At 45.1% G+C, this 13,282-nt stretch overlaps 1 protein-coding gene across 1 annotated transcript; it reads left to right on the forward strand.

Moving 5' to 3' along the window:
- Positions 1-8,138: 8,138 nt before the first annotated feature.
- LOC147420298 (uncharacterized) lies at positions 8,139-11,624 on the forward strand. The gene is made up of 2 exons (XM_086505092.1): positions 8,139-9,757; positions 9,918-11,624. Exon 2 carries the CDS (start codon positions 10,097-10,099, stop codon positions 10,718-10,720), a length of 624 nt encoding a protein of 207 aa, XP_086361218.1. The 5' UTR covers positions 8,139-9,757; positions 9,918-10,096; the 3' UTR covers positions 10,721-11,624.
- Positions 11,625-13,282: the final 1,658 nt, after the last annotated feature.

A 13,282-nucleotide genomic window follows, 5' to 3' on the forward strand; every position in this document is an offset into this window, starting at 1 on the left:
GTAATCCTCTTGAGATAGCTTTATTGTCTTCTTCATTCTGTTCCTTGATATTTTCATACCAAGTATCCTCTTTGCAACACCTAAATCTTTCATTGAAAAAGATTTAGACAGCTCCTCTTTTAGGTCTTTGATGTCCTGCATGTTAGCACTTGTAATCAACATGTCATCAACATACAACATTAGGATGTTGAACTTCCCATCTCCCAAATTCTTTGTGTAGACACAATGTTTTGAGTTGCATCTTCTGAATCCATGATCTAACATCCATCAATCGAACTTCAAGTACCATTGTCTTGATGCTTGCTTTAATCCATACAAGATTTTTTGTAATATGCAAACCATTTTCTCCTTACCTTTTACTTCATACCCCTTTGGTTGAAGCATGTAAATTTCCTCCTCTAAGTCACCGTGAGGGAATGCCGTATTTACATCCATTTGATCAAGATATAGATCATGAGCAGCCAAAAGGCTTAAGACAAGCCTAATTGAGTTCATTTTTACAACAGGAGAAAATATTTCATTGAGTCAATACCTTTCTTTTGAGAAAACCTTTTACCACAATCCTAGACTTGTACCTTTTCTTCCCACCTTCTTCGTCCTTCAGCTTGTACACCCATTTGTTTTGAAGTGCCCACTTACCTTTAGGCAACTCAACCAGCTCCAATGTTTGGTTGCGATGTAGTGAGTCCATCTCCACTTGCATGCTCTTCGTCCATTCTTCTCTGGATTCGTGTTGCATAGCTTCTTTGTATGATTCCGGCTCTCCACAATCTCAGATCAAGAGATGGTTGAAGGAAGGAACAAACCTTTCTGGAGGTCTACTCGCTCTTGTAGATCTTTGGGGAATAGGTTGAGGCTCCTCATTTGGTTGACGTTGTTGCACATTGTCACCGTTTGTAGTCCTTGAGTCTTCACCGTCCTCAAGCTCCATGTACTCATCACCTGTTTCTTTTGTTTGCTTTCTTTCCAAGTAATCTTCGTACATATTTTTCTCGTTAAAAATTACATCCCTACTCCTTAAGATTTTACCATCTTCAGGATTCCATAGGCGATACCCAAATTCACCTTCTCCATAGCCAATGAAGAAACACTTTTTGGACTTTGCATCTAGCTTTGATCTTAGGCTTCTATCTATTTCAGAACAAAGGATAAAGATATCTTGCGGCAAATACGAGAGAATCCACCCGTCACCTCGATCAAAGGAACAGACAGGTCTACAAGGCATTAGAGAAGAAAAATAAAGACCTTGAGCTAGAGCTTAAGTTGGAGTTGTCTCAACGCAGAGACCTAGCTTTGATGCGGGTCCAAAGAGAAGACGAGATGATAAAGGAAATAGACGAACTCAAAAGTGTCAACCAACTACTGAGAGAGGGACGACTGGAAACACAAGAAGAGGCAGACACTTCAGAGCAACCTCAAATAGAAATCCCCTCAGTTTCATTCACTGAGATGGAGATATAGTCAGCAGTAGAGCTAAGTGGCAAGGAGGAGTTTCAAGTACCCATTACCAAAGCAGACACAATGCTAATGGTCTAGCTCTCATAGGCTGAGGAAGATGCACTGAAGGAAAAAATTACACAAGAGATAGATGAGCAGTGGAAGGCAGCAATGGATTGGGAGATGAAAGTACTTCATTCTGTCAATGTCACACAACTCACTCACAATCAAATCAATGTGCAATGGCACCAACAATCCTTGCCCTATCCTCTGATTAAAGTGGAGCTGCTACAAGTAAAAGAAAGGCTTTACACTGACATGCAAGTCGAGGGCGCAGATCAAGACCACCCAAAGTGGAGACTGAGCTGGTTGAACAAGAATCCAAGGTACTTGATTCTGTTCAAAAGAGCACCTGTGGCCCTCCAAAAGGATCATACCTTTTGTCCAGTACCAAGAGTAAGGACCTGGATAGCACATGAGGCACTAACAAAGAAGAGGCTAACTTGGCTGAATTACTTCAGATTGCCTGCTCCAAAAAAGGGACCACCGACTGAAGAATACATGGTGAAAACCCTAAAGGGTTCCATGTCATTCTTTAAAAGTCTACCAGATTTTTCATGTGCAATGTTATACAAAATCTGCCAAATGCTGCTCACCTGCATCAAAGTGTTCCATGAGCCAGAGCAAGCAGGCACCCGTGGATATCATTCCTCAAGGGTAACAAAAGGTTGTGCTATGATCTCAGTGGCCAACCTTCCGAAGAAGTCCTCTATGGCTTCTACGCTAGATGCATGTTTTTACCGTTTCACAATATGCTGGTGTTCGAGGAAGCATTCTACATGAGATTCTTCACTTGGAGAACGAAGATATTTGGGCCAATGATCAGCAACCTGACATCAAGGTTTGTAGGCTACTCAGCAGTGGGTTGAAGAACAAAGTCACCATGCAGTTTTTGCAAGTGTCCGATAAAGAGTGAAAGATCAGGTACCAAAAGGCACTCAATGCGCTTAAAGACCGCCTCACCAGCCATCAACCCAAAGACTACTTCAGCCCATAAAGCTGTGTCAAGGGACGACACAGGCGAGGGGGGGGAATGTTAGCAGCAAGCTAACACGGACACCACAGATACCATTTTTTTGAGCTCTCATTGTAAATACTTATTACTTTGATAAATCGAGAATATTGTAACTCCTATTTTTGGATAAACCTTGTAATTGATGAGCTAAGGCTACAAGCTTCTAGATTGTATCAACCTGTCATTGCCTATCTTTAGTTGGAGCTCCCAGATTATTAGTTTTGACCACCGCTAAGGTATAAAAGCCAATTTTTGTAAGTTATTGTTAAGTTTTGGATAATGAAATACACAATGTGAACTAACGGGGCTCCCTTCTCTCCTTCTCGTGCTTCCTACTCCCTCCCCGTTTGTCACATTGAAGTCGCATTTGTTGCATTGCAACCGCAGGTAAGAGCTCTACGCATTGACGTAAACACATCACAATAATTCATAGCTTTTGGCGTCGCCAACCGGCAGCCTAATTTCATCATAAGTAGAAATTTACACTTCAAAATAAAAAACTAAGCATAGGCGGGTATTGGGGCAGCATTGCTAAGCATTTAGATGCATTCTAGGTAGAAAACGACTAGGTCAAAAATCCACTGTTGTTAATAATTGCAATTTTGACACTTGACCTAAAGTGGGGTTTGAAACCATAAACAGGTGTGCTTAGGTCTTATAAACTTGTCTTCGAAGTTTTGTTACATTTGGATGTCATTTGATGCTGTAACGGATGTGATTTGGTTGCCGATGAGCGATTGGTTTTTGGTGATCTCAGTCACTTGAGTGTAGCTTGAGTTAGATGTGATTTCTTAGTTGTTTTCTGAGATATTGACAACCTCTTGTAGCCTCTATGCACTAGTCAAGTCAGCTTCGTCCCATGGATTGACAATTTAATCGCGGTTCTCGCTAAAACTGCAATAAGATAGGATAGTGAGGTTAGACACACATCCCACATATTGCAAGAGAGAGAATTTAGAGAACATGACAACAGTTGATGACCGGATTTATGTGGAGCCGGTCCCCCCTCCAATAGGCATTCGTAGTATGATTTCTCCCATCAAGAGAGACTTGTTACAATACAATCTTTGTGTTCCTTGTGGCCTAGGTGATGCAATGAAGATGTAAAGCTTCATGCATCACGAGCATAACATAAACTTTTTAAAAAGAATTAACTATCCCAAGCCTCAATCCGAAGACCTCAAACTCCTTTGAAGGTGGAGAGAGCTAGCAGGGAATGAGGGTAGGGAAGAGAAAGAAGAAACATTTCATAGGAGAAAGAATTAGTTCCTCACTTAGCATTACTCTTCCTGCTAGCATACATAATAGCATAGTAATGAAGATAGAGAAGATGGCAAGATTAAGAATTGAAGCATGGCTCTTGGTTGGATTTGCATTCCATAGCCAAGAGTGTTGGTGTAGGCTCTCAACCTCTCTACTTGCTTGGATAAAAAGAGGGAGCTATTTCACTTGCACAATACACAATGACAGTGTGTGTGTGTGTGTGGGAGAGTATACCCCTCAAGTAGGCCCCCTACTTGCTTTGGTTGACCCCCCTTGTAGCTCATGCTTGAATCTCATTGGACCCCTCCAGGCCTAGCCAATCACAAGCAAAAATCATACCAAGCAACAAGGGTAGCACTGGGACAAGTGTCTCCCTTTTCCCTTTGAGAGAGAGGACTTGATAAATGCTAAAACAATAAGTTAAATTAACTAATTTATCATTGGACCCCTTGGGAGGCCAACCAATAGGCTTAGACACACCATTAGGGTAACACAAGGAGGAACTTGATAAGTGTCCCTTTTGCTTGCTTTGTACCAAGCATGCCTTGTGTGAGTGTGTGTGTTCTCTCTCATTCCTCCTCTTGTAGGTCTCGCCCCCTCCTTTTTGAAGGAGTACGAGCGGAAGTGCGACGCGAGAGAGAGTGCGAGAAGAAGAGCACGACGATATGGTGAACTCGCTCTACTGTAATGTGTAGAGCATAGTGAGTTCTTATTAGGTTTTTACAAAAGAATATGTGTACATACCTGGCGGCCCGCCCACTTACCTGGGCGACCACATTGGGCTTTATACCCCAACAACCTCCCAGTTAAAGTCCAATGTGGTACTTTAAGTGCTTGCGAAAATGCGCAAAGCTCTCTGAGGGAAGTCCTTTTGTAAGTAGATCAGTAGGATTTTCTGTGGTGTGAACTTTGACAAGGTGAAGTTGCTTATCCTCGAGCATTTCCCTGATGAAATGATACTTCACATCCACATGCTTTGTCTTTGAGTGATAAACTGGATTGCGAGCCAATTGTATAGCACTTTGACTATCACAATATAACACAGGCATCTCTTCTTTGATTCTCAAATCTATTACTAGTCGATGAAGCCAAATTGATTCTTTGCATGCCTCTGATGGTGCAACATATTCAGCCTCTGTAGTAGACTGAGTAACACAATCTTGTAATCTAGAACGCCATGATACTGCTCCACTAGCCAATGTAAAGACATACCCTGACGTAGACCTTCGGTTGACTAAGTCACCTGCATAATCTGATTCTGTAAAACCCTTTACACTTAGCTCCTGACTCCCATAGCATATACGCATACTCTTTGTAGCTTTCAGGTATCTCAATATTCCTTTCACTGCCTCCCAATGTTTCTTGCCTGGGTTTGACATGTATCGACTTACTACTCCCACTGCAAATGCAATGTCTGGGCGAGTAGCAATCATTGCATACATCAAACTACCCACTATAGACGCATATGGAATCTTATCCATTTCAGCCCGTTCTTCCTAAGACACGGGACAATCTTGTTTGCTAAGTTTCAGTACATATGGTGGAAATGGAACACTCAGTGCCTTTCCCTTCTCCATATTGAAACGTTGCAAAACCTTGTCAATATACTCTATTTGAGATAACCAAATCAACTTCTTTGATCTGTCTCTCGCAATGCGCATACCAAGGATATGACTTGCCTCACCCATGTCTTTCATGTCAAACGATTTTTCCATCTTTGACTTCAAAGCTGAAATTTCTTCCAAGTGCTTGCCAGCAATCAACATGTCATCCACATACAAAATAAGGATCAGCCAACTGCCATCCGTAGCCTTCTTTGTATATAGACAGTGATCGAACTCACTACGTTTGTAGCCTTGAGAAAGCATAAACTTGTGGAATTTATGGTACCATGCCCTCGGTGATTGTTTTAAGCCATAAAGACTCTTTAACAACTGGCATACCCAATCTTCCTTGCCTTTCTCAACAAACCCTTCTGGCTGCTCCATGTAAATTTCCACATCTAAATCACCATGCAAGAACGCTGCCTTGACATCCATTTGGTGCAACACCAAATCTAATATGGCAAACCAATGTAAGAAAGCATCTCAATGTAGTCATCTTGATCACCGGGGAGAAGACTTCATCAAAGTAAATGCCTTGTTCTTGCTTAAAGCCCTTGGCAACAAGCCTTGCTTTGTACTTTGGCTGACTATCATGAGCCGTGATCTTATACCTGTAAACCCATTTATAGGGTAGAGCCTTTTTGCCCCGTGGTAATTTAACTAGCTTCCATGTCTGGTTTTTATGCAGAGCTGTCATCTCTGACTGCATGGCCAATTGCCAATTCTCGGAGTCCTTCATTTGCACTGCTTCCTTGTAACATGAAGGCTCATTGCAATCAGTCAACATGACATAGTTCATAGATGGAACAAACCTATCAGGAGGTCGCGTTATACGTCCAGATCTACGCACAATAGGTGGCTCAGGCTCAGCCACAACCTGTGGTTCCAGTCTATCCTATCCTTGCTCCTCTTGAGCCCTGACATTTTGTCTTGCACGTGCAGGTCCATCTTCTTGGAAGAAAACTCTTCTAATCTCCTCAACCCTCTCTGGTTTAGAATGATATTTGGATTCATTAAAGTGAACATCATTGCTGCGGACAACCTTTCTGGATTCGGGATCCCAAAGTCTGTACCCCATCTCACAAGAATTACCATAGCCTAGAAAAATGCACTTTCTACTCTTTGGCTCAAGTTTGCTCCTAAATTCCTTTGGAACGTGAGTATATGCCTCACAGCCAGAGACTCTGAGATGCTTGTATGAGGGCATTTTGCATGACCATACCATCTCTAGCACTGAATCCTTTTGCAAAACCTTGCTAGGAGATCTATTTACAAGATGAATAACTGTTGATACAGCTTCAGCCCAAAACCCATTTGGCAGCTGTGCATTAGACAACATACTTCTGACCTTCTCTTGTATGGTCCTATTCATCCTCTCAGCAACACCATTTTGAGGAGGATTGTAAGGAGCAGTAAGTTCACGTTTTATACCTTTTGACTCACAAAAATCCTGAAAGGCCTTTGAAACATACTCTCCACCATTGTCAGTGCGTAAGCATTTAAGCTTCTTGCCACTCTGATTCTCCACAAGTGTCACAAACGTTTTGAAAACACTAAACGCTTCATCCTTGTGCTTGAGAAAGTAAACCCATACTTTCCTCGAGTAATCATCTATAAATGTCATAAAGTAAGAAGCTCCCCCTAGAGATTGGTTAGGCATAGGTCCACACAAATCACTATGAACAAGTGCCAATTGTGTATCTCTTCTACTGCTTCTATGCTTATGTGGCTGCTGTGTTTGCTTACCATACAGACAATGTTCACAGAATTCAAAATCATTAAATGACAAACCAGGAAAATAACCAGAACGAGACAAGATTTCCATTCCCTTCTTGGACATATTTCCTAACCGGCTATGCCACAAAGAAACGTTCGGCTGCTCGGTTACATTGATTCCCACAAGATTTGGGGCCGTGTCTTCGCTTGTCGACTTTCACTCCAATCTGAGCTGGTGACTCTAGCCTCCTGCAGCGCTGCCCCGAGCCTCGATCTGAGCTCTGATACCAGTTGAAGGAGTACGAGCGGAAGTGCGACGCGAGAGAGAGTGTGAGAAGAAGAGCACGATGATATGGTGAACTCGCTCTACTGTAATGTGTAGAGCATAGTGAGTTCTTATTAGGTTTTTACAAAAGAATATGTGTACATACCTGGCGGCCCGCCCACTTACCTGGGCGACCACATTGGGCTTTATACCCCAACACTTGTAGGGATTGATGTTGAAGTTTTTTGGCACACCTTATCTCAAGCACCTTAGTCAACAAGCATGACAGAGTACCTCAAGCTTGGGTGGTGTTGCCACAAGCACCTGAAGCTCCCTAGTCGATAAGCAGGAGAAGCACCTCAAGCACCTCAGTCACACACAAGCACATCTAGCACGTCAAGCACCTTAGTTAGCAAGCACGTTGGTGCACCCAGTTTGTGTCGACCTATGGAAGTGTCAGCAGTAGCAGGAATATGGTATTAGGCAGGATGATGGTATCAGACTTTGGCAGGACTCAGATGCATTTTGGAGCAAGTATCACAGTAATGTGTATACCAGTTGTGGCAATTAATAGGTCAAGCGGTGATTTTTGGTCTCTAATGGTCGAGATGTTTACAACTACATGAAGTATGGTCTTCGTTTATTCTATGACTCAGTTATTGGGCTTGTCAGTCGGGGCTTTTTTGGAGGTTCATTTCAAATTAAAGATTGAATGTGGTCATCTATCGTGATTGCATCGGGTTCGAGGTGGCCAATTTTTGGTGTGGCCGCCATTATTGGTAAATATCAAGGCGCCTGGGATCAGATTCTTGAAGGGTCAATTGTGCCTACATACGGTCGTAAAGGTGTTGGTTCGAGAGCATTGGCTTCAAGCCGTGGTAAAGTATAGGGTGTCGGCAGTGGATCACGTCCGGTGGGAACGTTGGGTAGATTGTAAGTTAATAAAAAAATTAAACTTCTAAAATATTGCCATGCTAAAAACGAGCTGCACTTGGCGAGGAGGTGGGACAGTTCTACATTGGCAGAGTCGAAGCCGCCAGGTGGTGGGGAAAGCTAATGAAGGGCGCTGCTTTTGGGAGGCCCGACATGAGAGAGGAGGGCGCCATCTGGATGGAAAAGGAGCACCACTTGTCTGGTTACATGGTAGCACAATTAACCAGTGGCACGGAGATTCGGAAAGGTCTGCAAAAGGTTTTGAAACGTCACAAAGGGGGCCAACAATTGGAGAACGAGTCCATGGTGAGAAGGGCGAGCTGTAGCCAAAGAAAAAAGTCGCCATCAGCTAGGAAAGGCATGGTGGGCCAGAGAAGGCCATGATCTGCGAGAGCCGACATGGGAAAGGATTGAAGGCGCCAAGGCGGGTGTGTGGATACAAAAAAACTGGCCAGGGCTTGGGATGGTCTGAGCAGAGGTTCCATACAGTGTGGTGGGGCTCGCCACAGGTTGCCAAGGGCCGCCTTCAACATGGTGGACCAAGACTTTGGAGGATTGCCCAGAGGGAGTTTTTTGCTGCCAAGGGATGACAGTTGGAGAAGTAGCTGCATAGCGAGAGCCAAGGGCCGCCAAGGATTGCATAAAAGCACGTTGTCGACATTAGCCATCATTGTACCCGAGTTCTTTTTTTGCTATGCATAAGAGGATTTATGGTCTAGTTGGGTTATTTTTTGTGTTGGATTTGCCACCAATCTTCTCGTCTATTCGTCTTGTCTTGTGCATAGCATCCATGGTAGTTGTGGCTCTCGATAGGCTGTGAGTGTGTGTGTGTGAGAGAGAGAGGGAGGGAGATTGTGTGTGTGGATTTCGGAGATGGTCAAGGCACGTGTAGCCTCCTAGTGTGGATGTGTTTATTGTGGGTGATGGTGGGTTGTTGATAAGTGTTTGCGGTTATGGTCCAATGTGTGGAGCCGTGATTGCTCGTAGGTGAGTGTGATGTGAAGGTTGGCAGAAAGTGTGCATGTGTGTGAGTTTTTCTGTGGTTAGGGGTGCGGGTTAATCCCTGGGCTAGAGAAAGGCAAGCTTGGAGTGTGCCGGGTTTGTTCCCCCTTCCCCCTTTCCATCAGTCGTGCCCCCACTGAGGATCTAGTGATTGCTCCTCGCTGAAGTTTTAAAGCCTGAAGATGATGCATGATATTGACTTGGTGCTTGCTGGAGAAGAAGAGGCTGCAGATTGGTTTTCCGATCTAGAGCTATACCTGTTGCAATTGAGAATTTGTGGACATGAAGCCAAATTGAAGGCACTACCATTGGTTCTACAAGGACAAGCCAAACTGGTTTGAAGGATTGAAGGTTGTAGATTGTCAGTCGCTGAGCAAGATTCGCAAGCGGTTTGTTGAAGCTTTTGAGAAGTGGGTTTCTCCATCGGACTTGAGTGAGCAATTGAGCAAGCTGAAGCAGGATGTAAGTAAAGATTTTGCTTTGTTTTTGGATAAATTTGAGTCTATTTGGGAGAGACTAGCTGCTGTTACATGTGTGCGAAATGGAGATAATTTCAAGCGAGAGTAGTTTCTAGCTTGCTTGCATCCGCGAATCAAGGAGAAGGTCGATTGTGGTGGTGCAGGACTATGCACAAATGGTTTGCTTGGTGAAGGTAAAGAGCAAGAAAGCAAGGAAGACGAAAGCAAGGAAGAAGCTGGGGATGGGCTTGTTGCAGCTTGCAGTTTATGGGTCTAGCTCGACAACAGAGCTTCATCATGTGCCAAAAGAAAGTTCAAGCGTCAAAAAGATAGCTGCTTTGCCATGGTAAGCCATTCTGGTCATTTGTTTCAATTTGTGCCTCTAGTTTGGTGTGCTGCTATACAAGAGTCTGTTAGCCCAACTAGCAAGGATGCAGTCCTAGCCGAAGTGTGTATGCATGAAGAATCAAATGAAGCTATGGATCAGAGCTCACAGGAAAAGTTTGAAGATGTTGACAAAGCAATGGTCAAAGTTGTGCAAGAAGAAGCTAGCCACGGGGTTGGGCAACCTTGCCCTACCGATTGTGTTAAAGACCAGCATTGCATTCTAGAAGGTGTTGGTGATGTGGATCTGCAAGAAAAGGAGGTACTATATCATGGATTTCTTTCTCACTTAGCAAATGATGTGGCCGTAGAAGAAGTCGTTGAAGAGCAGGTAACGATGGTCGAGCAATCCGATTTGCTCTCGCATGAAGTGGTTGAAGATGTAGCATCAAAGGCTACGATGGACGAAGATTGGCATGGTGAGTCATGTATAGAGTGTATGCCATTTGAAGGAACTACAGCAAAGGGTATGCTTGAGAAGCAGGTAGGCTTGGTTCTCCAAGGAGTAGTGGTAGTGAAAGACAGGTTGCCAAAGGTGGGTGTTATGCTATTGATGGACATGCTTTTGAAAGTTGCTTTATAGGTGGTTTTGCACGGTTTGCAAAGCTCTCGTGATGAGAGTTATGCTATGGAGATCTCTCTAGCAGGTGAGAAAATCAACGGTGTATGGTGTAGATGCTTCACAGGTTGGTTTACAGGCTTGTTTCGTATATGAAGCCGGCGTATGGATACAGGTTGTTGAAGATCGATGTTATGCCAAGCTACACGACAGACTTGTTTTGGGTTTATAGGTGCAAAAAAATGGTTGATTATGCATGTACTACAGATGGATGGCTATGCTCAATGCCATGTATTTGATCTTGGTGGAGTTTGCATCACAGTTGGGAGAGCCTATGGCTTTCCATTCGATCCGGGGGGATTCTACAGCTGATAAATTCTCTCTCTATCTATGTATTGCTTATGTACATACTAAGTATCAATTTTTTAATATGCAGTCATCTCTTATTTACATAATGCTATGGTTTGGCATCAATGCTCAACGAGGGGGTGGGCAATGATGGTGCACCCAGTTTGTGTCGACCTGTGGAAGTGTCAGCAGAGCAGGAATATGGTATTAGGCAGGATGATGGTATCGGACTTTGGCAGGACTCAGATGCATTTTGGAGCAAGTCTCACAGTGATGTGTATATTAGTTGTGGCAATTAATAGGTCAAGCGATGACTTTTGGTCTCTAATGGTCGATATGTTTACAGCTACATGAAGTATGGTCTCTGTTTATTCTATGACTCGGTTATTGGGCTTGTCACTCGGGGCTTTTTTGGAGGTTCATTTCAAATTAAATCTTGAATGTGGTCATCTATCGCGATTGCATCGGGTTCGAGGTGGCCAATGTTTGGTGCGGCCACAATTATTGGTAAATATCAAGGCGCCTGGGATCACATTCTTGAAGGGTCAATTGTGCCTGCATACGGTCGTGAGGTGTTGGTTCGAGACGTTGGGTAGATTGTAAGTTAATAAAAAAATTAAACTTCTAAAATATTGCCATGCTAAAAACGAGCTGCCCTTGGCGAGGAGGTGGCACAGTTCTACATTGGCAGAGTCGAAGCCGCCAGGTGGTGGGGAAAGCTAATGAAGGGCGCTGCTTTTGGGAGGCCCGACATGAGAGAGGAGGGCGCCATCTGGATGGAAAAGGAGCACCACTTGTCTGGTTGCATGGCAGCACAATCAACCAGTGGCACGGAGATTCGGGAGGTCCAAGGGCTGCGGGCTGGAGAGCAGCACAAATTAGGAAGGTGAAGAGAGGGGGCCAGTTGAAGAGGCCACGAGAGGGCCGTGACCAAGGGGTCCATCCAGAGCCGCGAGGGCCAGTAGCCTACTACACAAAAAGGCGCCATCAGAGGTGAGGGCCGACAGGGATGGCTACGAGGGCTTGAGAAGGACGTGAGCGCTGTTGAGGAGAATCCCGTGGTGATCAAGGGAGGGCCGCCTTGAGGTGTGTTGGGCTTGGAGCAGTAGAGAGGTGGCGGGTTGGTGGACGTCACAGAGGAGCACGAGGAAGGCCGCCATCTGCTGGATGGTGGGAGCACGCAAGCATGGCAGGGTGCCCTATGCAGTAGCCAGGAAAGGAGGACTGGAAAGGCCACAAGGTGGCCTTTTTACAGAGGGGGAGTTTGTTGCTGCCACGAGAGGAAAAGGGCAGTATAACAGAGCCAAGGAGTGCCGAGAGCCTTGGAGAGGCTATGGCTAAGCTCAGGACAAGAATCGGGAAGGTCTGCAGAAGGTTTTGAAGCGCCACAAAGGGGGCCAGCAATTGGAGAACGAGTCCATGGTGAGAAGGGCGAGCTGTAGCCAGAGGAAAAAGTCGCCATCAGCTATGAAAGGCATGGTGGGCCAGAGAAGGCCGTGATCTGCCAGAGCCGACATGGGAAAGGATTGAAGGCGCCAAGGCGGATGTGTGGATACAGAAAAAATGGCCAGGGCTTGGGCTGGTCTGAGCAGGGGTTCCATACAGTGTGGTGGGGCTCGCCACAGGTTGCCAAGGGCCGCCTTCAAAAAGGTGGACCAAGACTTTGGAGGACTGCCAGAGGGAGTTTGTTGCTGCCAAGGGATGACAGTTGGAGAAGTAGCGAGAGCCAAGGGCCGCCAAGGATTGCATCAAAGCACATTGTCGACATTAGACATCATTGTACCCGAGTTCTTTTTTTGCTATGCATAAGCGGATTTATGGTCTGGTTGGGTTATTTTTTGTGTTGGATTTGCCACCAATCTTCTCGTCTGTTTGTCTTGTCTCTTGCGTTGCATCCATGGTAGCTGTGGCTCTGGATAGGCTGAGGAGGGAGGAGAGAGAGATGAGAGAGAGAGAGAGAGAGGAGAGAGGGAGGGAGGGGGAGGGAGGGGGGGGGGGGGGGGGGGGGGGGGGGGGGGGGGGGGGGGGGGGGGGGGGAGGGATATTTGTGTGTGTGGATTTTGGAGACGGTCGAGTCTCGTGTAGCCTCCTGGTGTGGATGTGTTTATAGTGGGTGATGGTGGGTTGTCGATACGTGTTTGCGGTTATGGTCGAGAGAGTGTGTGTAGCGTGATTGCTCGTAGGTGAGTGTGATGTGAAGGTTGGCAGAAAGTGTGCGTGTGTGTTAGAGTTTTTGTG

Source organism: Adiantum capillus-veneris, chromosome 28, assembly GCF_014529385.1.
Source record: "Adiantum capillus-veneris isolate H3 chromosome 28, ASM1452938v2, whole genome shotgun sequence".
NCBI lineage: Eukaryota > Viridiplantae > Streptophyta > Polypodiopsida > Polypodiales > Pteridaceae > Adiantum > Adiantum capillus-veneris.

Bases quoted from the DNA above. Each gene is read 5' to 3' on its own strand.
- LOC147420298 (XM_086505092.1), top strand. From the start codon at position 10,097: ATGGTAAGCCATTCTGGTCATTTGTTTCAATTTGTGCCTCTAGTTTGG.